Raw genomic sequence first — 18,918 nt, forward strand, 5'->3', positions numbered from 1 at the left:
TTACCTTTTGGTAGCTTGTCATGGTTGGCATATCACATGCAACCTTTGGTCACTAACATGCCAGTTTGGTTAAATAGTAATGCTTAAACTCTGTCAACCTAGTCTTGCACAACCTGTGCTGATTATTCAATAAACTAGATGATTTGAAACTAGTCAAAAAGTGTGTTAAAATATTATTACAAATACACTTTTGTTGCTGAACAAAGATTTACAATAATGTAATATGATGTAATATTAATAATAAAACTGCTTTAAGAATTTTTGAAATAGAAAAGTAAAAAATGAAACGTTAAACTACTGTATGTAGGAAAAATATTTAATATTCTGGATAAAAAACTGTTAGGATCTAACATTAAAAAAAAAATTAAAAATACAATTAAAACAACCGTCTTTCCTGTGCAAGTTATTCATGTCTTATCTGTTATGCAGTAAGAAATGCTAAAGACTGAAAGGTGGAATAAGAGGGGAATAAAAGGAATGAAAGTTACTAACACGCAATAAAGCCGTTTATCTTCTCTTACACATGCATGCCACATGCAGTATGCACAAAAGCATGGCCTACAGTACACTGTGTATAATTTGAACATTGGCATGAATACACTCACATTTTAAGCAAATATGGTCAATTATATGTTTATGGATGTGTAATGTTGTTCTCAAATTCTCTCCTCTGATTCATTAACCTTTGAGGTTGTTTCATTTAACAGCTTGTCTGTTCTACAATGCATATTGCTGCTATTAAAACACAAATGCAGTTTCATATGTTATGACAAAAAAATTATAATAAAAAAGTGTGAAACTTTTGTGTGAAACAAACAAATTGACACTAATCATTTGACTCTCCTTATACAGAGAGGGCCACATGTTCCTTTCTTAGAAAATGCTCTTTATATCATTCTTAAATAATAACTTTGTTTAACACAATGTTGTAAGTGTTCTTTTTTCAACTGAACTTAATTAACTAATTAATATAGACTTGTTTTGTGCACAATTGAATGTATTTAATCTTAGTATTATTCGTGAATGTGCAACAGAGAGAGAGGGATACATCAGTCAGTATGAACAATTTTGGTGTGTGTATTCCTTTAAATAACTTGAAGGCAAAAACCTTGATTTCTAGTCTTGTCTGAACCTGTGATATCTCTGAATGTTCTTTACACTTTAAATGTAATCAATAACGTCATTAACTTGGTCAAACTAGGCCCCCTGGTGGATAATAATTAGCATATATCATTATATTATGTAAACCACATAATGAATCTTTTATTTTCAAATTGGGTCAAAATGTGACACCTACAACATGCATTAGAAAAAAAACTGTTGTTTAATTCCATAACAATTATTAATTCAGTCACAACCATCTGGTTGGGATATACTATTATATACAGTAAAGAATGTAATAGTATTTGCATCAGATTTGTGATATTTTTGTCCAGTGTCACCTTCACTCAACACAGATATCACATATAAACACTAAAGGAATGTATGATTCATTTTGGGTTGGGACATATATTTTTATATTTAGTGATTTTGGCATTGACATCTATTACAGAACATTACACTTCTCTTATCACAAATGTTTTATGGCTTAGGGACTATATCTTTATAGGATTTCTCTCGTTTCATCCTTCCCATTCCTTCTGGGGAGATTGTGATGACACTTAAAAGCCATTCAGCCTATTTTTGCACAACACTAAAAGGTCTGTGACCGTGAGGGGAGGTCATTTCAATTCCTGTTAAGTGCTATAAGGCGACATAATATAAAGCATTGGTGTGAAGACACAAACCTCTCCAGACTTCAAACAATCTTTGGATTTGGCATTTTGCAGAGAACTTTTTGCACAAAGCTTTGGTAAGTAAAAAGGGCTCTGAATTTCTGAGATCACAATTGAGATTTCATATGTCCTGTCAATAAAATCAAACGATTCAAAGACTTTCCAATTGCCAGAAATAATTAAAAGCATAGTGCACACTGGAAAAAAAATCTAAATATTGACATAATTTACTCACCCTCATGTAGTCCAAAATCTGTATTATTTATTTTTTTATGATTACTTTTCTTAAATATTTCTGAAATATGAAGTCAGATGAAATCAATTTCATAAATCATTCCATAATTTTTTCATACATTTTTCCTTTTTGCCATTCAGGATATCTGGCAGAAGTACAAAGATGAAAGTATCAGTTAGTGTTTCTCTGCTTCTGCTGTGCTTTGTCTGTCGTGTAAAAGGTAATGTATAACTTAATGTTTTTAAAGCCTTATGCTTCCAAGGAGATCCAAATACTAACATTTCACCAAATGTTGTTCAGAATATCAAAATAGAAAGAGTGTTGTAAACTGTGGAGTATTATCCTAGGTATTATTATAGGGCATATTCAGGGTATTAACATCTACTGCAACAGTCTGTTATGCCTGAAAAAATGCTTAATTCTCTTTAAACAGCAGTGACCATTAAGTCATGTCCACTGGCAGACGGGAACTTTCTTCAGACAGAGGTTGAGAAAACTGTCACTCTGACCTGTATGATTGACGAAGGTATTGACCCATCCAACCAAAATGAATTGCAGTGGTTCCGCAATGATGTCCGGGTAAACCTGGCTGAAGAAAACCGCCAGTCCCCAAGTAGTCTTTGTATACAGCCTGTCACTAAAGATGACAACGGAGTTGTTTTTATCTGTCAGCTGAAGGGTAATACAAGTGTGAACAGCTCCATCGAGTTTGACGTCCAGTGTAAGTTCAATGCTTAAAATACTTTGGAGAATATAACAAAAAACAAAAAATGCTTTAAATTATTTTTAAGCACTGTAATATATATATATATATATATATATATATATATATATATATATATATATATATATATATATATATATATGTATGTATGCTGGATTATGCAAGTGGCTGGTGAAAAATGTTGGTTTGGGGGCAAAACAAAATAGTAAGTAGAACTGTCAGGCACTGTTTTATTTTAAGCTTTGAATGCCATTATATTACAGATCCCCCAGACCTTAATGACACTAAGGAAGTATTTGTTGAAGAAGCAAGTGATGTTGTTCTGTCCTGTGATGTCCAAGCCAACCCACCTGTAACTGTGGTTTGGAAAAAGGATGGTGAAATTCTGGATCTGATCTCTGGCAGTTACAAAACAACCAATAATGGCATTACTGCTCAGTTATTAATCACAAAAGCTATGCGCAATGTACATCAAGGAATGTACATCTGTGAAGTAAATTCATCCATCTACGGAATTATGGGCAGGACCTTTAATGTTACAGTTCAAGGTTTGTGGTTTTTATTTGAACTTTGACTTTTTGTACTTTTTTAATTTATGGTTAGTTATGTTCGTTTTCAGTTTCAGCTGAATTTTTTTTTTTTTTTTTAAGAAAATTGTATTTTCTTTTATCTTAGATAAAGTGATAGGTTTCCCTATAGGACCCACAATAGCTGGAGTGGTGGTGGTTTTATGCACAATAGTATTCGCACTCATTTCTAGGAGGAATAAAATTATTAAGGTAAGTAAGCTTTTTGTTATGATTATCATCATGATTAAAAAAAAATAGGCATGGGCATGTTTTCAATAAAAGTAGCTTTATTACTTTTAGTAGCATTATTATTATTTATAAACATTTAAAAAGCTTTTGTCTTTTTGGTGTCCTATAGTGCATTAAACCAAATTGAACATCTCCACATGGAATTGAAATTCTCAAGAATTCAAACCACAGCTATTTGAGAAGAAAATCAGACTAGAACGGAAACAGCCATTACTGGACTGGCAAATGGAAGACCACTCTTAAATATAATTTACTAATTCAAAAACAAACATGTCCTTTCATTCCTGCTTAGTCTCTTTGTTTTGTTATTATTAAATTAGAATGTGAAAAGATGTCTGTTAAACAACCCTTATACGTGTGATTTTTTAAAGATGATGTCATTGTGTGTTTCTTCTTAGATTACAATGTTATTGAGGAATTGCACTAAAAAAGACATACTTTGTCTCTGAGCAAGCGAAGACACTCCTAGAGACAGTAAAATAACCTCATTAAAGTGAATTGCAGAATATTTTTTACATTCTCAAGGACAAGATTTTTATTGTATAAATTGGACTGTTAGATGTACCTATAAGTCATTAACCTTTAACCATCCACTCAGATAGTAAGCAATATGTGTTAGTCTATTTGCACTGTTTGCTTTGTACATTGCATATCAAGATAAATGATAGGACAAATAAAAATGTTGGACACACCTAATTTAGGCTTTCCAGTTTCAGGATTTTTCAGTTGGCTAGATCATTGGAACCCAACCCTTGTAGGCATTCCAAAACTGCACGTTTTGCATGTCTCCTTAATCAAACATGCCTAAAAAAATCAGCTCATGAGCTAAACTTCAAAGGTGATATTTGAGAAACTCTGAATTAGAATGACTTGAAATAAATAAATCACAGTATTGGGAATATTTTGGGCATATGAAAAATTTGAGAAGACTCCTAGTTAGTTTATTCATAACAATCTTTGGTGTTTATGGAATTAACAGTCAAACAATCAAAACAGGGTCGCCCCGGTTTTCAAAGCACCTGAATAAGATCATCAGCTTGTTTGGAGAGGGATCCATGAATTGAACAAATGAGCTGATGATCTCATTCAGATGAGTTAAATAAGGGGGGGTGCGCAGAACAGGGGGTCCAAGGACTGGAATTGAGAACCACTGGGGTAGAATACACTTTTTTCGCGGGGTTACCCTGATAAAAGTCACATTCCAGGTGCTAAAGGTCGCTTAAGAACAAGAACATCCCGCGGAAAGATTGTTAAAGACTGTCAAACTTGGCAACACTGACTCTATGAAAAGTATTCATCACAAAAAAACATTCGTTGCAAAACAAAGAACCGCGCGTTACGTCACATTTCAAATGCGACGCAACGGCACGTTCGGCCAATCAGTGTGGGGAAACGGGACACAGTGGGCGTGTCTCTTTTTCACAGGGAGCGGTCCACTAAATTCAAACAGCCACAAGAAACAAAGCAAGGGATAGTCCGATCTTATCAAACTATACGGTGTGAAAAACAACGGTAAGTTTCGATTTTAAAGTCGATGAAATTGAATAGTTACCTAAGTGTAATTTCACATTATATATGTTTGTGGATTTTCATTTTTTATTGCACGATTTTGCGATAAAAGTTTGGCTTTTCAAATGATCGTTTTGCTAGACTCAACTGTGCTCAACATAAACATATTAGATTAATATTTAGTTTATTTCTTTATTATTATTATTATTATTATTATTATTATTATTATTATTATTGTATAATAATTTACTTAATCTTTATAAAAAAATTACAAATGTAAATATATTCGGATTATTTATTTATTTTGGCAAACAGTCAATTTTCATCTCTCGAAGATCTCATTATGACGTCCACGATTGTGAGCGGGGTCTGGAGGTCACATGCAGTCTTTAATGACTCAGAACCTGACAGCTCGCCCGAAGCGGCGAAGCAGTTTAAGAAGATGCGCTCCTCCAACTCGCTGAACTCACTGCGAATGTCTCTGCGCAAGCGGCTGCCCTTAAAACCAGTGCAATCCAACGTGAGCATCTCTGAGACCCCCACATGGGAGTCACTACAGATGAACCAAAAGACTAGTACTGTCCACAAAATGACCCGCCGTGCCAAAAACTCCATTGGTAGCGTCTATCAGGTGTGCTTCTGTTTCTTTAAATGCATGATTGCAGATTAATTCGATCATTTGTTGTAGTTTTTCTTGTAGGACGGGTGTTTAAAATATATTTTTATCTTCTAATCAGAGGTTTCAAAGAAGCAGACAGTCACGTCTGGAGTGTCTGGTCATGACACCTGGTAGAACATCAGATGGTGAGGAATGTGATTGCACTGGGACATCACAAACCCCGAAACGATCTGCTGCTTGTACTACCATCACCCCCAGGCGAACTCCAAGGTCAACCAACAAACGGACTACTCGAGGTGCCTACACCCCAGGAGCCAGTGACTCTGCTGTTAGGACTGTGAAGACCATGGGCACAAGAAGGCAACTGGTGCGAATGGCTGCACTCAGAAGCCCTTATGCATCACCCAACACAGTGAACAGCAGGAGGTGAGATTGATTAGCTGCACACAGACATCACATTTTTGCTTGTTAATTTGTTCAGGTTTTTTCATTTCCCCATAAAGTCATTTGACGACCACATTTTTGTTCTTAGTGATATTTCTTTGTTACAGGATTTTTTTTTTGCACTTTGATTTGCTACTTGCAGGTAGTATATTAGAGCAAAGGACTTCACATTTTAGAGAACCTTTGATTTGTCCTGAGTATCTTTTGACAAATATTTTCCCCGTCATAAAATAATGAGAAAGGACATATACCATAAACAGTATTGTATGTATACTGTGCACAATATTAAAATTTCTTCGTGCATGAAATAAACAGAAGATGAACTGTATTTGCCAAAATATGCAGTATAATAATGGCACACAGTGTAGAATACTGGATTTCACAATTCTGTTAAAAAAAGGTACATAAAATAATTATCAGACAGCCAAATGTTTAGGTATTTACACCAGGTAGAGTAACCATTAAGATTTTTATTTATTATTATTATAATTTTCATTCATTTTGAATTAACTGGATATTATCAAACACTCGCTTAACAAATAAAAAAAAATTGACAGAGAATTTTAATATTGCTGCCTTTTCTTTCACTCTACTGTGTAGTATTCAGTATAAGTAGTGTGCTCATATTTCATTCATCTCATGACTGTAGATTTAAATTCAGTCATCTTTAAAGTACATTAGCATATATATAACCTTAACAACACAAAACACTACGGATGACAGTGATGCAGATATGAAGCCAACACATGGTATCACATAATGGCTGTGTCTGTCCCATGACAGGCAGTTTGATGAGGATCTGGATTGTGTATCCAAAGGCCTCCGGAGGCTAAAGCGTCTTTCTCAAGCCTTTGATGATGCGATTGGGAAAGATGATCGGTGAGTAAAACAGAAGCCCAATTCAAATCTCATTCTGTAAAGGAAGGATTAATTAATTTTGTGAGTTGGTGTGAAATTTTGTGCACACTCAGGCACAATATGGTTTTAGTTCCTGATCTTGACATTTGGTCATTTCCTGTTTGGGAGTGTGGGCTGCTTTTTTTCTGCTCTCCACTAATGGATGACTATGCTGCAGCTGCTCTCTAGTGAACCGTCCTTAAAAAGCCTGTATGTTTGGGAATTGTCTAAATGAAAATACTGGAAGAAATGATCACCACTCAACTGGTCTCTAAGACAGTGAGACAGATTGTCTAAATCTAAGGATTCTGTCTCTAAGGCACTGGTTTTGAAGCCATTTTGTTCTCTTGTTTCCATCCCCCTTTGAATTCCACACATAACTTATCTTCCGCCAAGATTTCAAATGGCTCAAAACTCTTATTCCTCAATTGGAAGCCATTCTGAATCAGCCCAGCTATATGGGACAAGAAGATTTTTAGGGCTGATTAATGTCTTTCTGAAGGAAGTCAATTTATATTTTTTCTCCTATTCTGCAAGTGACAGATTCAGGGAGTGTCTCATGGAATAAAGCTAAGGTAAATATTTTAAAGTATCTATATATTTATTCAAGTTTGTCCATAAAAACATAAAACATGTACTGTAGCTCACTGGATCTGATGCAGGCATTGCCACACGAAAGCTCGTATTGCATGTTTTAGTTATTAACCTACAACAAACATTTCACTTTACTTTCTAATATCAAAAACTAAACCTCAATTTACAATGGCTGCTGCTTGTTTTCTCCCTTTTCCTTTTTACAATAATATTCATTCTATATTGTGGTTTGCTTCCTGTCTAACAGTATTACTGTAAAAGTGTCGTAGGCCCTGTCCCACAAGGCTCACTTCATAGTCACTCATAACATGCATAAAAAATAAATGTATTTTATGTTATAAATAATTGCACAGCCTATGGGGTGGACATTTCACTGCTGGTTATATTTTTTATGCAGTGGCTGAGATGGCTCAATACCATGTAAATGGAGAAAAAAAACACCTGCAAATTAAAAAAACCTAGTAATCAATTTGACAACACATACTTGCACTTAAAGTAAAAACAGAAACGCACTGCAAATGCTCACAACTTAAAGAAATGTGGCGCAAAACAGACACCCGCTGTAAATTGGCACAGAAACCTCGGAAATGTTTGTCTCTTTTATCCACAGCTTGAATAAACTACAACCAGTAAAGCTGTCAGCTGTGTGGATTTTTCTGTTAATATGTGAATTTCCTATTTGTAGTACCCTTGGCCATAATCGCAATAAGCATTGTTTATTTTTAAATAAATGAGTCTATCAGCTTTAAAATTGTCAAATTCAAAATGAATTTCAAACATTAAAAATGTTTTGGTGCTCCTTAACGTAGTATGATCAGTATTGTTTAAGTGGCAAATGAACTTATCTTACTGTTTACTAATATAACATGAATGAACATCAAAAAGTATTTCATAAGATGGCATACAGTACAACTTAATTACTCCTTCAGTGTTTCAAACTGTGAAAAACATGTAAATCTTATAAACAATGCCATGTAACAGTCATTTACCTCAAAAAAAACATTGTGCATACATCTCAATCAGCTAGAAAAAAAAACTGTAAAGAGGAGCTTTTTGTTCAATTTATGTGCTTTTTTTTCTGGCGTAAAAATGGGCCCCGCCATTTGTAAATTCTATTGGTATAGCTTCCGGTCTCATCCACATCCAGCTATTTAGCTGTGCAAAGCAGTTAGCTTTGCTGCTTGATATTGTGGAATGGTGTGTCTTATGTTATTTTAATGTATTTATAATATAATGTAATAAGGCACTAAGTAGAATACACCTAAAAATTAGATTGTAAATAGGATATACAAACACATTTTACTTCATCTTGTACTTCACTCTATAAATAACCATTGATGGTAATGTGACTGCAGGGTCCAGGCCTTGGAGCACTACAAAGTGGTCATGAACATGGGCTATAGCTCCACTATGAGAAACCTTTCCAGAGGACTGAGAAGGGCTTCTATCCGAAAACAGACCCAGCACATCCAAGCAGACTGTCAGATGCTGGACTGATGTGGCCTTGTCAAACCTCTTAAGAGGCATCTGTTTTCATTATGCTAACGTGTGTTTGTATGTATGTTGACGTGTGTTTCTCGATATATGCCAGAAGAGGCCTTGTCCAGTATTTTTTTTTTGTTTGTTTTTCTTCCTTTTTAAGGTACAGGGCAACTAAGTATACTGTATCACTATTTGGGAATATTTTGCATTTTAATTTTGAGATGTGCATTTTAGTTAATGCACATTTATGCCTCAATGTGTTTAATGTAATGAAGCAGTTCTCTTGTAAAAAAAAGAAAAAAACACCAAAAGATGTGAAGACCAAAGCATATACATGCATGGAGAGGTCAAGGACTTAGAGTTTTTATTTTTTTAATATCCATCCAACACTACACTGACATAGATACTGACTGTGGTATATGTTACTAATATTATTATGCTTATTAACTATCTAACCTATTTAGTTGAAGTTTATTAGCAGTATTTTACTACTTTGGTACTTTATGGAGTTTACTGTAAACTGTATTTACTCTTATTTGTGTTAAGGGAGAACTAAATGCTGAGTATGCCATATTTTCACAAATTCACCATTTAAATATTAAGACACTATAGTCATCAATTGTACTTATAGTATAGTGTGATCCATATGTGAACATTACCAAATGTGAGAGTTTGTCTAAAAAACTGTCATATGCATTTGAGCTTGTTTCAAACTTACAATGTTTACATGTATTGCTTTGCATCATGCATGTGAATTGTTTAGAAAAGGACAAAAACAGCGGAATTGTTTGCTTTTTTTATACTTAATAAAAATATTGAATTTTGTTTACATTTAAATGAAAAGTTGTTTTTTTTTAATGATACAGGACCAGCCATAATAATTGTAATAAAAAATTAACAAAGACAAAGTCATTTTAATAGGAATCAAGGAGATGAGTTTTTTTTCTTCAGTTGGTCATGCAGGTTCAACATGTTGATGAAAGAAAAATTAAGTTATTGAATAAAGCTAGTTATTCTATATGCTTAAAACAAGAACCAATACTGAAAACTTGTTTGTGAATCTAATGAAATTATTTAACACAACATATTCATTCTTATTTTATTCATTTTGATAAATTATTTTTTGACTTCATTTTGATAAATTATGTGTGTCATAAAACAAGACTTTTACAAAAAAAAAGTAAAACAATTAAAGTAAATGTTTAGACATTAGTAACCCTAAACCACAAAACCAGTCATAAGTATGCCAAAAGTAATTTGCATAGCTAAGAACTTCATTTGGCAACTTCAATTGAGATTTTGTCAATATTTAGATTTTTTTTTTTTTTTAAATGTTGCCATATCCTAATAATCCTTAGGTGGGTACTATAAAAGCCTTAAGCTCTTTACATATATTTATTTAATATATTAAAATCTCTGCTTTATTAATAAAGAAGTTCCCTTGATTCTGTTAATTTGTGTACTCCTTGGGAATTGTTGTTCTTAAAATGAGTAAAATAAATGCTTTATGCTCTGAAATAGCACATTTCACCATATAAGCATAGTTTTATAACATCTAATATCACTAAGAAAACATGTATACAATTATATACAGTTTTTGTGCAATACAATCATATTCACAGAACATATTCTCTGAAAATGCCACAGATGTAAAATCACAGAAGAACATGTTTAAAGACTGTCAGTACATAATCTATAATCTACATACGGCACCCTAGAAGACACTGGAGCTATAGTACTTATATAATGAATGGGTATGTAGCAACATTTTGCCAAAAAGAATCTGGGTTCAGCAAAACATGCAGGCACAAATTCAAAAAACTAATAAAATAAAATACCATTACAGGAGTCTGACAAACCTTCACCACACATGAAATGAGTCGCCTGTCAAAGGAGGACGTCTCGATTATGACATCTATAAGAGTCACAGGGTGTTGTTAATTTCAGTCCAGTCTTTAATGTTGCTGGTCTTGGACCAGGGTTATGTTTTGTTTTGGAGGTAATGTGCAAGTCCTTGTGGCCTTGTGGTCTTGTCTACCGTGGACCCCATCTATTGAGTTTGATCATATGAACAAAAGGTCTTCTGGTTTGATAAGGGAGATTGGAATGTGTTTGAAAATTGACTTCTTCTGTGTGTGCTGTTGGAGAAAAAATATGAAATTAATATAGGTTAGTATAGATTTACTACAGATAATCTTTTAGCCCTACCAACTCTAGTCAATGCCCTAACTGTTGAACCCTCTTAACTAACACATGGTAGCAATTTTAGATATTTACATGGAATGGAATTCAATTTGAATTTACAGTATACATATTAAAGCATCTCATTAATTTAATTTGAATATATAGTTAGTTTATATCTATAAAATCTGCATATGCTATTTCCAAAAATGCTATAAATAATAATTAAAAAGTCTAAAACCTACTGTCTCAATCTATTTCCACTGTACCTACAAGTGTAATTTAAACAAATTAGCATTAATTGAAATTGTAATAGCAAAAAGACGTACTTGGTTACGTATGTAACCCTCGTTCCCTGAAGGAGGGAACAGAGATGTTATGTCGTGACAACAGACTGGGGTCTTGCTTGGAGCCCTGATTAGCTCTGATTAAGAGAAAACACCAATGAAATTCCGCAAGTGGTTAACTAATCCTGAGCCACTCCCCATCACACAACTAGTCCCTGGCACCCATCGAGCGTTTGAGGTTGTGACAAGCGTGGACATATCGTTTCTGTTTCCTCCTTCAGGGAACAAAGGTTACATACGTAAACAAGAAATTCTCAGTCACTACGAGTTATGTCGTGATGACAGACTGGGGTCCATGGAAAACGCCACAACCTGAACTCCGCCACAACCTAGTGGTATTGCAAATGTCACCAGGCAACATGTGTGTCAACACACAACATGTGTTGTAACCTTTCCATCGCCCCAGAGCAATTTCACCAATTTCACCCGTAGGGACCACAGGTGAGCACATCACTACTGGAGGAGTCAAACTTCTGTTCCTGAGATAGAAAGTTTTCTTAAGATTTAGACATTCAACCAGATACTGCTGAATTCTTCTATTTGTTTTAACAGTTTGGCTGAATCGATGAGGAAGCTAGCCTTCCGAAAAAGGATGCTGCATCCACCACATGGACACCATATGGACACTTAGGCAAGTATGATGGATGACTGGGGAGATAGTCAAGCAACACCGGGACTGGGTCCTTCCTCAGGGGCATTCGCCAGGGAGAGGCTGTCATGAGAAGCATGAGTTCTGGGAACTGAATGTATGGCGCAACCAGCATATTTACATAGAGCCCGAGGCCAGCTGTGTGCCAGTACATCCATGCCAAGGGGGGCCTCGTTCAGAGAGAAAAATAGTTGACAGTGGAAGGGACTTACAACAAGCGAACAGATCAACTCAACTCCAAATCAGCTGGATTGTCTCGGGATGGAGTCGCCATTCTCCGTTAAATGTAAGCTGTCGGTAAAGTGCATCGCCTGCATGATTGAGTGTGGACAGCGTGCAGTGACTTGAACAATGTCTGACTATAAAGGAGGAGATGGTGGGTGAGCTGTGACATGCAGAATGACTGTAGACTCTCTTGTCAGCGTCAAGTATTCTTAGCCAGGTTGAGTCATAGATGGTGCTCTTGGGCCACCAGATATTTAATATTTAAGTCTAAATTTTTGATTGATGTATCTGAACAATATATAAAACTTCTATCCATTTGAACGACAAAGTTTTAATATAAACAAACTAATAAACTTAATGTGATGCATATTTGTTAATCATACATAAATGAAATGGGTAAAAAGAAAAAGAAAATGAAATTCTGCATTCCAAAAAAGTGCATACCGGTATTTAATTAACAATATTCAAATTGCTCAGATTCAGAATAAATCTGTGGTTTCTAAAGCTATTTATGTATGAACATTGATAAAATACAATATTCATTTAGTTAAAATTTATGAGATTGAAGTTATACTAATTAAATAGAGCAAAAGTGGTTAGTATAGTATAGTCTTTTTTTAGTTCAGAAAATGTCAACTGCTAAGCTTGCAGTATATTGTAGAAACAATTTTACTCAAATTGCTAATAAATTTCTAAATTAATTACAAAAATATGGCAAAAAAAATTATTTACAGTGTATGTCCTAAAAAAAGGGGCAAAACAGAGAGCGGAGTATCCCATTTAGAGCAGACTAATATTGCCACATAACTTGAATAGTTTTGTATTGTAAATAGTCTATTAATGACCCATAATTAATAGGCTACAATTTTATTTACTTTCTTTACCCCTGTGTAATTTAGGCTTCCTGAGATTTGAGCACTTCTACCACAATTACTTGCTCCAATAGACTGAAAGAGAAACAACTCTGAAGGTGTACATCAGTGTTTAAAAAAAAAAAACAATTAAGCCCCTCCCTAAAAGTTCTCATCCACCCCTTTGCCAAATCACAGCTGGCAATAAGACAGCTGTTCCCAGGGCCTTTGTGCTATCGTGTACTGACACATGGACTCTTTCAGCTTGTGACAGTGAGTGGGGGCCTGAATGATCCAGAGCAACTCAAGTACGTCACAGCAACCCAGATGCAACCCAGTGGTCTTCTGTGAGCTAATGGGCTAAGTGTTGCAGTGCAATCAAGGGTGCTTGTATTTCTGCACTACAGAGGTATTGTCAGTGCATTACATAAAATATTACTGTGATTCTCTGAAATAAAAGGAGCTCTGTATTGGCACACTTTCAAATAAAAAAACAGATGTCTCCATGACGATAATGAGAAATATCTCCAATGAATAAGTCAAGATGCTGTCAAAGTAAAACCATGTATGGCATGAAGATGAGTTGTGCATCATTGATATTTAAATGGATCATATGATGTTGCTAGAAAGAACATTATTTTGTGTATTTGGTGTAATGAATGAATCTACCCCCCAAAATGATTGCTATAAAAATGAGCCACGTTTAAAAGGTAAAGGGGGAGGTGTTCCTACAATTTATAACAACATTCTTAGTACTTCTCAGAGGGCAGGCTTTAAGTATAACTCATTTGAAGTTTTACTGCTTATAACATTATCTATAGAATCATGTGCTAGTGATAAATCCCCTGTCATGTTTGTACTGGCTACTGTATACAGGCCACCAGGGCACAGCATTGATTTCATTAAAGAATTTTCTAACCGAGTTAGTACTGGCCGCAGATAAAGTCTTAATTGTTGGCGATTTTAATATCCATGTTGATAATGAAAAAGACGCATTAGGATTAGCTTTCTTAGACATTCTGAACTCCGTTGGGGTTAGACAACACATCTCTGGACCTACTCATTGTTGAAATCATACTCTAGATCTAATACTGTCACATGGAATGGATGTTAAAATGGTTGAAGTTCTGCAGCAAAGTAATGACATTTCAAATCACTGTCTAGTCTTGTGCGAACTCTGTATAGTTAAACCTATAAACTCTGCACCTTATTATTAAGTATTATTAAGTAAGTAGAACCATCACTTCCACCACAAAAGAAAGCTTTCTATGTAATCTTCCTGACTTATCTCAATTCCTTAGCACATCCAATAAGACACAAAAACTTGATGATATAACAGAAACTATGCACTCTCTTTTTTCTAGCACTTTAGATACAGTTGCTCCTTTGCACTTAAAAAAGATAAAAGAAAACAATCTGACTCCATGGTATAATGACAACACATGCACCCTAAAGAGAGCAGCCCGGAAAATGGAGCGCAGGTGGAGAAAAACTAAATTAGAAGTATTCCGTATTGCCTGGCGGGAGAGTATGCTGTCATACAGAAAAGCATTAAAAATTGCAAGATCTGATTATTTTCCATCCCTTTTAGAAGAAAACAAACACAACCCCCGGTATTTATTCAGTACAGTAATTAAATTAACAAAAAAATAAAACATCAACAGGTGCTAACATTCCCCAAGAGTATAGCTGCAATGAGTTCATGAATTTCTTTACTTCTTTGATACCATCAGAGATAAAATTGTAACTATGCAGCCGTCAACTACAGTTTCACACCAGATAGTGAGCTTTAGAACCCCTGAGGAAAAATTACACTCTTTCTCTATTATAGGAGAAGAAGACTTGTACACACTTGTTAAATCATCTAAACCAGCAACATGTATGTTAGACCCTGTTCCATCTAAACTATTAAAACATTTGCTTCCAGAAATCATAGATCCTATTTTGAACATTATTAATTCATCATTGTCATTAGGACATGTTCCCAAAACCTTCAAACTGGCTGTAGTTAAGCCTCTTATTAAGAAACCACATCTTGATCCCAAAGACTTAGTAAATTACAGACCAATCTCTAATCTCCCTTTTCTGTCAAAGATACTAGAAAAGGTAGTATCCTCACAACTGTATTCCTTTTTAGAAAAAAATGGTGTCTGTGATGATTTCCAATCAGGTTTTAGACCGTACCATAGTACTGAGACTGCTCTCATTAGCGTTACTAATGACCTGCTTCTATCATCGGATCGTGGTTTTATCTCGTTATTAGTGCTATTAGATCTTAGCGCAGCATTCGATACTATCGATCACAACATTCTCTTGGATAGACTAGAAAACTATGTTGGCATTAGAGGAAGCGCCTTAGCATGGTTTAAATCATATCTATCTGACCGCTATCAGTTTGTAGCAATAAATGAGGAGGTATCATATCGCTCAAAAGTGAAATATGGAGTTCCTCAAGGCTCAGTGCTAGGACCGTTACTTTTCAACCTATACATGTTACCTCTGGGAGATATTATCAGGAGTCATGGTGTTAGCTTTCACTGCTATGCTGATGATACTCAGCTCTATATTTCAGCGCAGCCTGGTGATACACACCAAATTGAGAATCTAACAGAATGCATAGTCGATATAAAAAGCTGGATGATGAGTAACTTCTTAATGCTAAATTCTGAAAAAACAGAGGTGCTAATAATTGGACCTAAAAACCCCACATATAATAATCTAGAACACTGTCTAACACTTGATGGCTGCTCTGTTAATTCTTCATCATCAGTTAGGAACCTAGGTGTGCTGTTTGACAGCAATCTTTCCTTCGAAAATCATGTTTCTAGCATCTGTAAAACTGCGTTTTTCCATCTTAAAAATATATCTAAATTATGACCTATGCTTTCAACCTTTAATGCAGAAATATTAATTCATGCGTTTATGACCTCGAGGTTAGATTATTGTAATGCTTTATTGGGTGGTTGTTCTGCACGCTTAATAAACAAACTTCAGCTAGTCCAAAACGCAGCAGCCAGAGTCCTTACTAGAACTAGGAAGTATGATCATATTAGCCCGGTTCTGTCAACACTGCACTGGCTCCCTATCAAACATCGGATAGATTTTAAAATCTTATTAATTACCTATAAAGCCCTGAATGGTTTAGCTCCTCAATACTTGAGCGAGCTCTTATCACATCATAGTCCTGCCTATGTTGTTAAAAGCGCTATATAAATATAAATAATTGATTGATTGATTGATTGATTGATAATGAAATGTCTTCTGAAATGTGTGCTCTGATTGGCCAGTTATCCACTACAGTGAGAATCAGTGTTGGGAAGGTTACTTTGGATATGTAATAGGTTACAGATTACAAGTTACCCTTTTTAAAACGTAATTAGTAATGTAACTTTTTAATTACTTTATTATACATTTGATTATGTTTTGATTACTTTTCAAAATTTCTAATGGATTTAATATTTATTTAATATACTATTCCTAGCAAGCGTATACAACTGACTTTGGTTACCAGGATAAGTTTGTATTATTAGTTTTTACCAGTTATCACATGTCACCACTGACCAGTCAGAATCAAGCATTTCACAGAGCCATGTAATTATTTAATTCAAAGCAAGCCCACTAAAAAAATCTGTCTTAACACCTCTTATTCAATTATACCCCGGTAAAATACAGATTTAAAATCATAACAAAATATAGCTTAATAGCTATAATACTGGTTTTGAAATCAAATCTTTGCTTAGTTATGGCAAGAAACAATGGCATCTAACAATGTCACAGAAGAAAACAATTAAAAAATAAAGCATATTCCATAAACCAAAATAGGAAATAAAACCGATTGTGTGTGACAATTCAGATGTAACCCCCTTTGTAATCATTAACATTTTCAAAAGTAACTGTAAATTAATTATATATTTTTTCTCATTAACTAACTAATTACAGTTACATTTATTTGTAATGAAATTACATAATTCCATTACATGTAACTAGTTACTCCACAACTATAAACATTTAATGTTAAACGTTTGGGTGGTGTTATGAAAATAAACCCACTCTGGGACATAGAAAGTGGGGGCATGTATAAACATGTTTTAGGTAGGAGCGTACAAGTAATAACTTTTATAAAGAATATCTCTTTGGTTTTGAGACCATAGTCTTTTCAAATGTATGCACTCACAGCTTATAACACTCCAAAGAGAAAGGACAACTTGAAATCGCATCGTATGACCTTTTTAAAATCAGTGTCCAAAAATGAGGATTTAAAATGAAATGATAAAGGATAGATGACTTCTGAAATGAAATGAAAGATTATTGTACAAAGTAAAAAAAAAAAAGGAAAACACTAAAAAAGTTCTGCTACTTGTAGTTGTAAGTAATCCCTGTAACAAGCTAACATTTTAAAACAACGTTAACTTGGGACTACCTTATGTAATTTGGTATAGATCACAAATTAAACAACTAAAACTATCATCAAATATCAAATATTTTGTATTTTAGTGTTCATTTTATATTCAGTTTCTCATGCAACCCAACCACTTCATTATCAAGTGTTAAATATTATATCATAACCATGTAGATTTCCTGCTCCCTCAAGGTGGATAGCAATAAAATTGACCATGAATGAGTTTTTATAGTGTCTATGATGATAAAGTTGTAGCCTCAATCTCAAGTGTTGCACACCTAATTTGGAAGTGCTCTATTACTGACAAACAGAATAATTGAGTTCCTGATCAAAGGAGAAGTGAATTCTCTCAGCCAGAATGCAGAGGTATACTATATACTGCACTTCAAATGGCTTTTGTTACACTCAAGCTAGAAAAAGAGAAAGAGAGAGAGAGAAAATATGTCAAGATCTTGAGAAAGTATTTATTTTGTAATCATGACAAAACAAGACAAATTAAGGGACATACTTTCCTACCTTTGGATTAATTTTAATCTAACTTTTATTTATGTTTGGCAGCACATAAAATAATAATCTTAAAAAAACAAACAAAAATACATGTTCCTAAGTAGCTAAGGTTACACTTTAATTTTGGGGCCAATTTTTAAATTACTTATTTATGCCTTTAAATTGGGATTCTGTCACAATTTTAGACTCTGTTATTGTTGTTTTCATGTCCCATGTGCTCTGTGTGCCCTACTCTGTGTCTTGTTCATTATGTAATTTACTTTGTGCTTTATAAGATCCTGTTTACGTCATGTCAAGTTGTTCTTTTTTTTGTCACATGCAAGAATAACCTTGTGCTGACTGGACAAAAAGTTGTTAACTATTCATTTAACAACTAGTGTGCATTAGGCTCTATGTCTTCAAAATGTCAATTTGCTCTTCCTAACTATTTAACTAGCAAATTAATTGTTGTAATGATTTTCACTGGAGGGAAGCATAGAACTACACAACTACATTACATGATGAAACACAATGACAACATGAAAGCTATGAGGCATGAGACAAGTCTAGACTGTGGAAATGTGGTGGCCTGGACCGTGGAGCAGTGGTATACAGTGAAACAGCAGAGCTATTAAAGCAGTAGACCAGGAGACCCCCAGGTCAGATCCAGAGGAGCATGAAAC

The 18,918-nt window shown here is 34.5% G+C and overlaps 3 protein-coding genes across 14 annotated transcripts in view; 2 read left to right on the top strand and 1 right to left on the bottom strand.

Annotated features, from left to right (window-relative positions):
* The first annotated feature begins 1,639 nt into the window (after positions 1-1,639).
* Positions 1,640-4,248, top strand: tmigd1 (transmembrane and immunoglobulin domain containing 1). Its single transcript, XM_043221718.1, has 6 exons — positions 1,640-1,852; positions 2,151-2,230; positions 2,444-2,731; positions 2,998-3,282; positions 3,410-3,513; positions 3,662-4,248. Exons 2-6 carry the CDS (start codon positions 2,173-2,175, stop codon positions 3,677-3,679), a joined length of 753 nt encoding a protein of 250 aa, XP_043077653.1. The 5' UTR covers positions 1,640-1,852; positions 2,151-2,172; the 3' UTR covers positions 3,680-4,248.
* A 689-nt stretch (positions 4,249-4,937) lies between these two features.
* On the top strand, positions 4,938-9,928 carry LOC122326624. 4 transcript variants are annotated; one of them, XM_043221670.1, is made up of 6 exons: positions 4,941-5,064; positions 5,377-5,692; positions 5,799-6,106; positions 6,908-7,003; positions 7,559-7,596; positions 8,971-9,107. In XM_043221670.1, exons 2-5 carry the CDS (start codon positions 5,405-5,407, stop codon positions 7,587-7,589), a joined length of 723 nt encoding a protein of 240 aa, XP_043077605.1. In that variant the 5' UTR covers positions 4,941-5,064; positions 5,377-5,404; the 3' UTR covers positions 7,590-7,596; positions 8,971-9,107. The 4 variants fall into 4 exon arrangements, with proteins under 4 accessions (XP_043077604.1, XP_043077605.1, XP_043077606.1 ...); XM_043221671.1 differs by having other exon boundaries at positions 7,565-7,596; XM_043221669.1 differs by lacking the exon at positions 7,559-7,596 and having other exon boundaries at positions 4,938-5,064; positions 5,397-5,692; positions 8,971-9,928.
* The window catches only part of plrdgb (PITP-less RdgB-like protein), a 114,006-nt gene continuing 104,543 nt past the window's right edge, over positions 9,456-18,918 (bottom strand). For all 9 annotated transcript variants that reach the window (XM_043221661.1, XM_043221664.1, XM_043221659.1 and 6 more), the window contains one exon: positions 9,456-11,235. The gene's annotated coding sequence lies outside the window, so the exon portion shown is untranslated. The remainder of the gene's footprint in view (positions 11,236-18,918) is intronic.

The sequence above is a fragment of the Puntigrus tetrazona genome, chromosome 21 (genome assembly GCF_018831695.1).
Source record: "Puntigrus tetrazona isolate hp1 chromosome 21, ASM1883169v1, whole genome shotgun sequence".
Taxonomy (NCBI): Eukaryota; Metazoa; Chordata; class Actinopteri; order Cypriniformes; family Cyprinidae; genus Puntigrus; species Puntigrus tetrazona.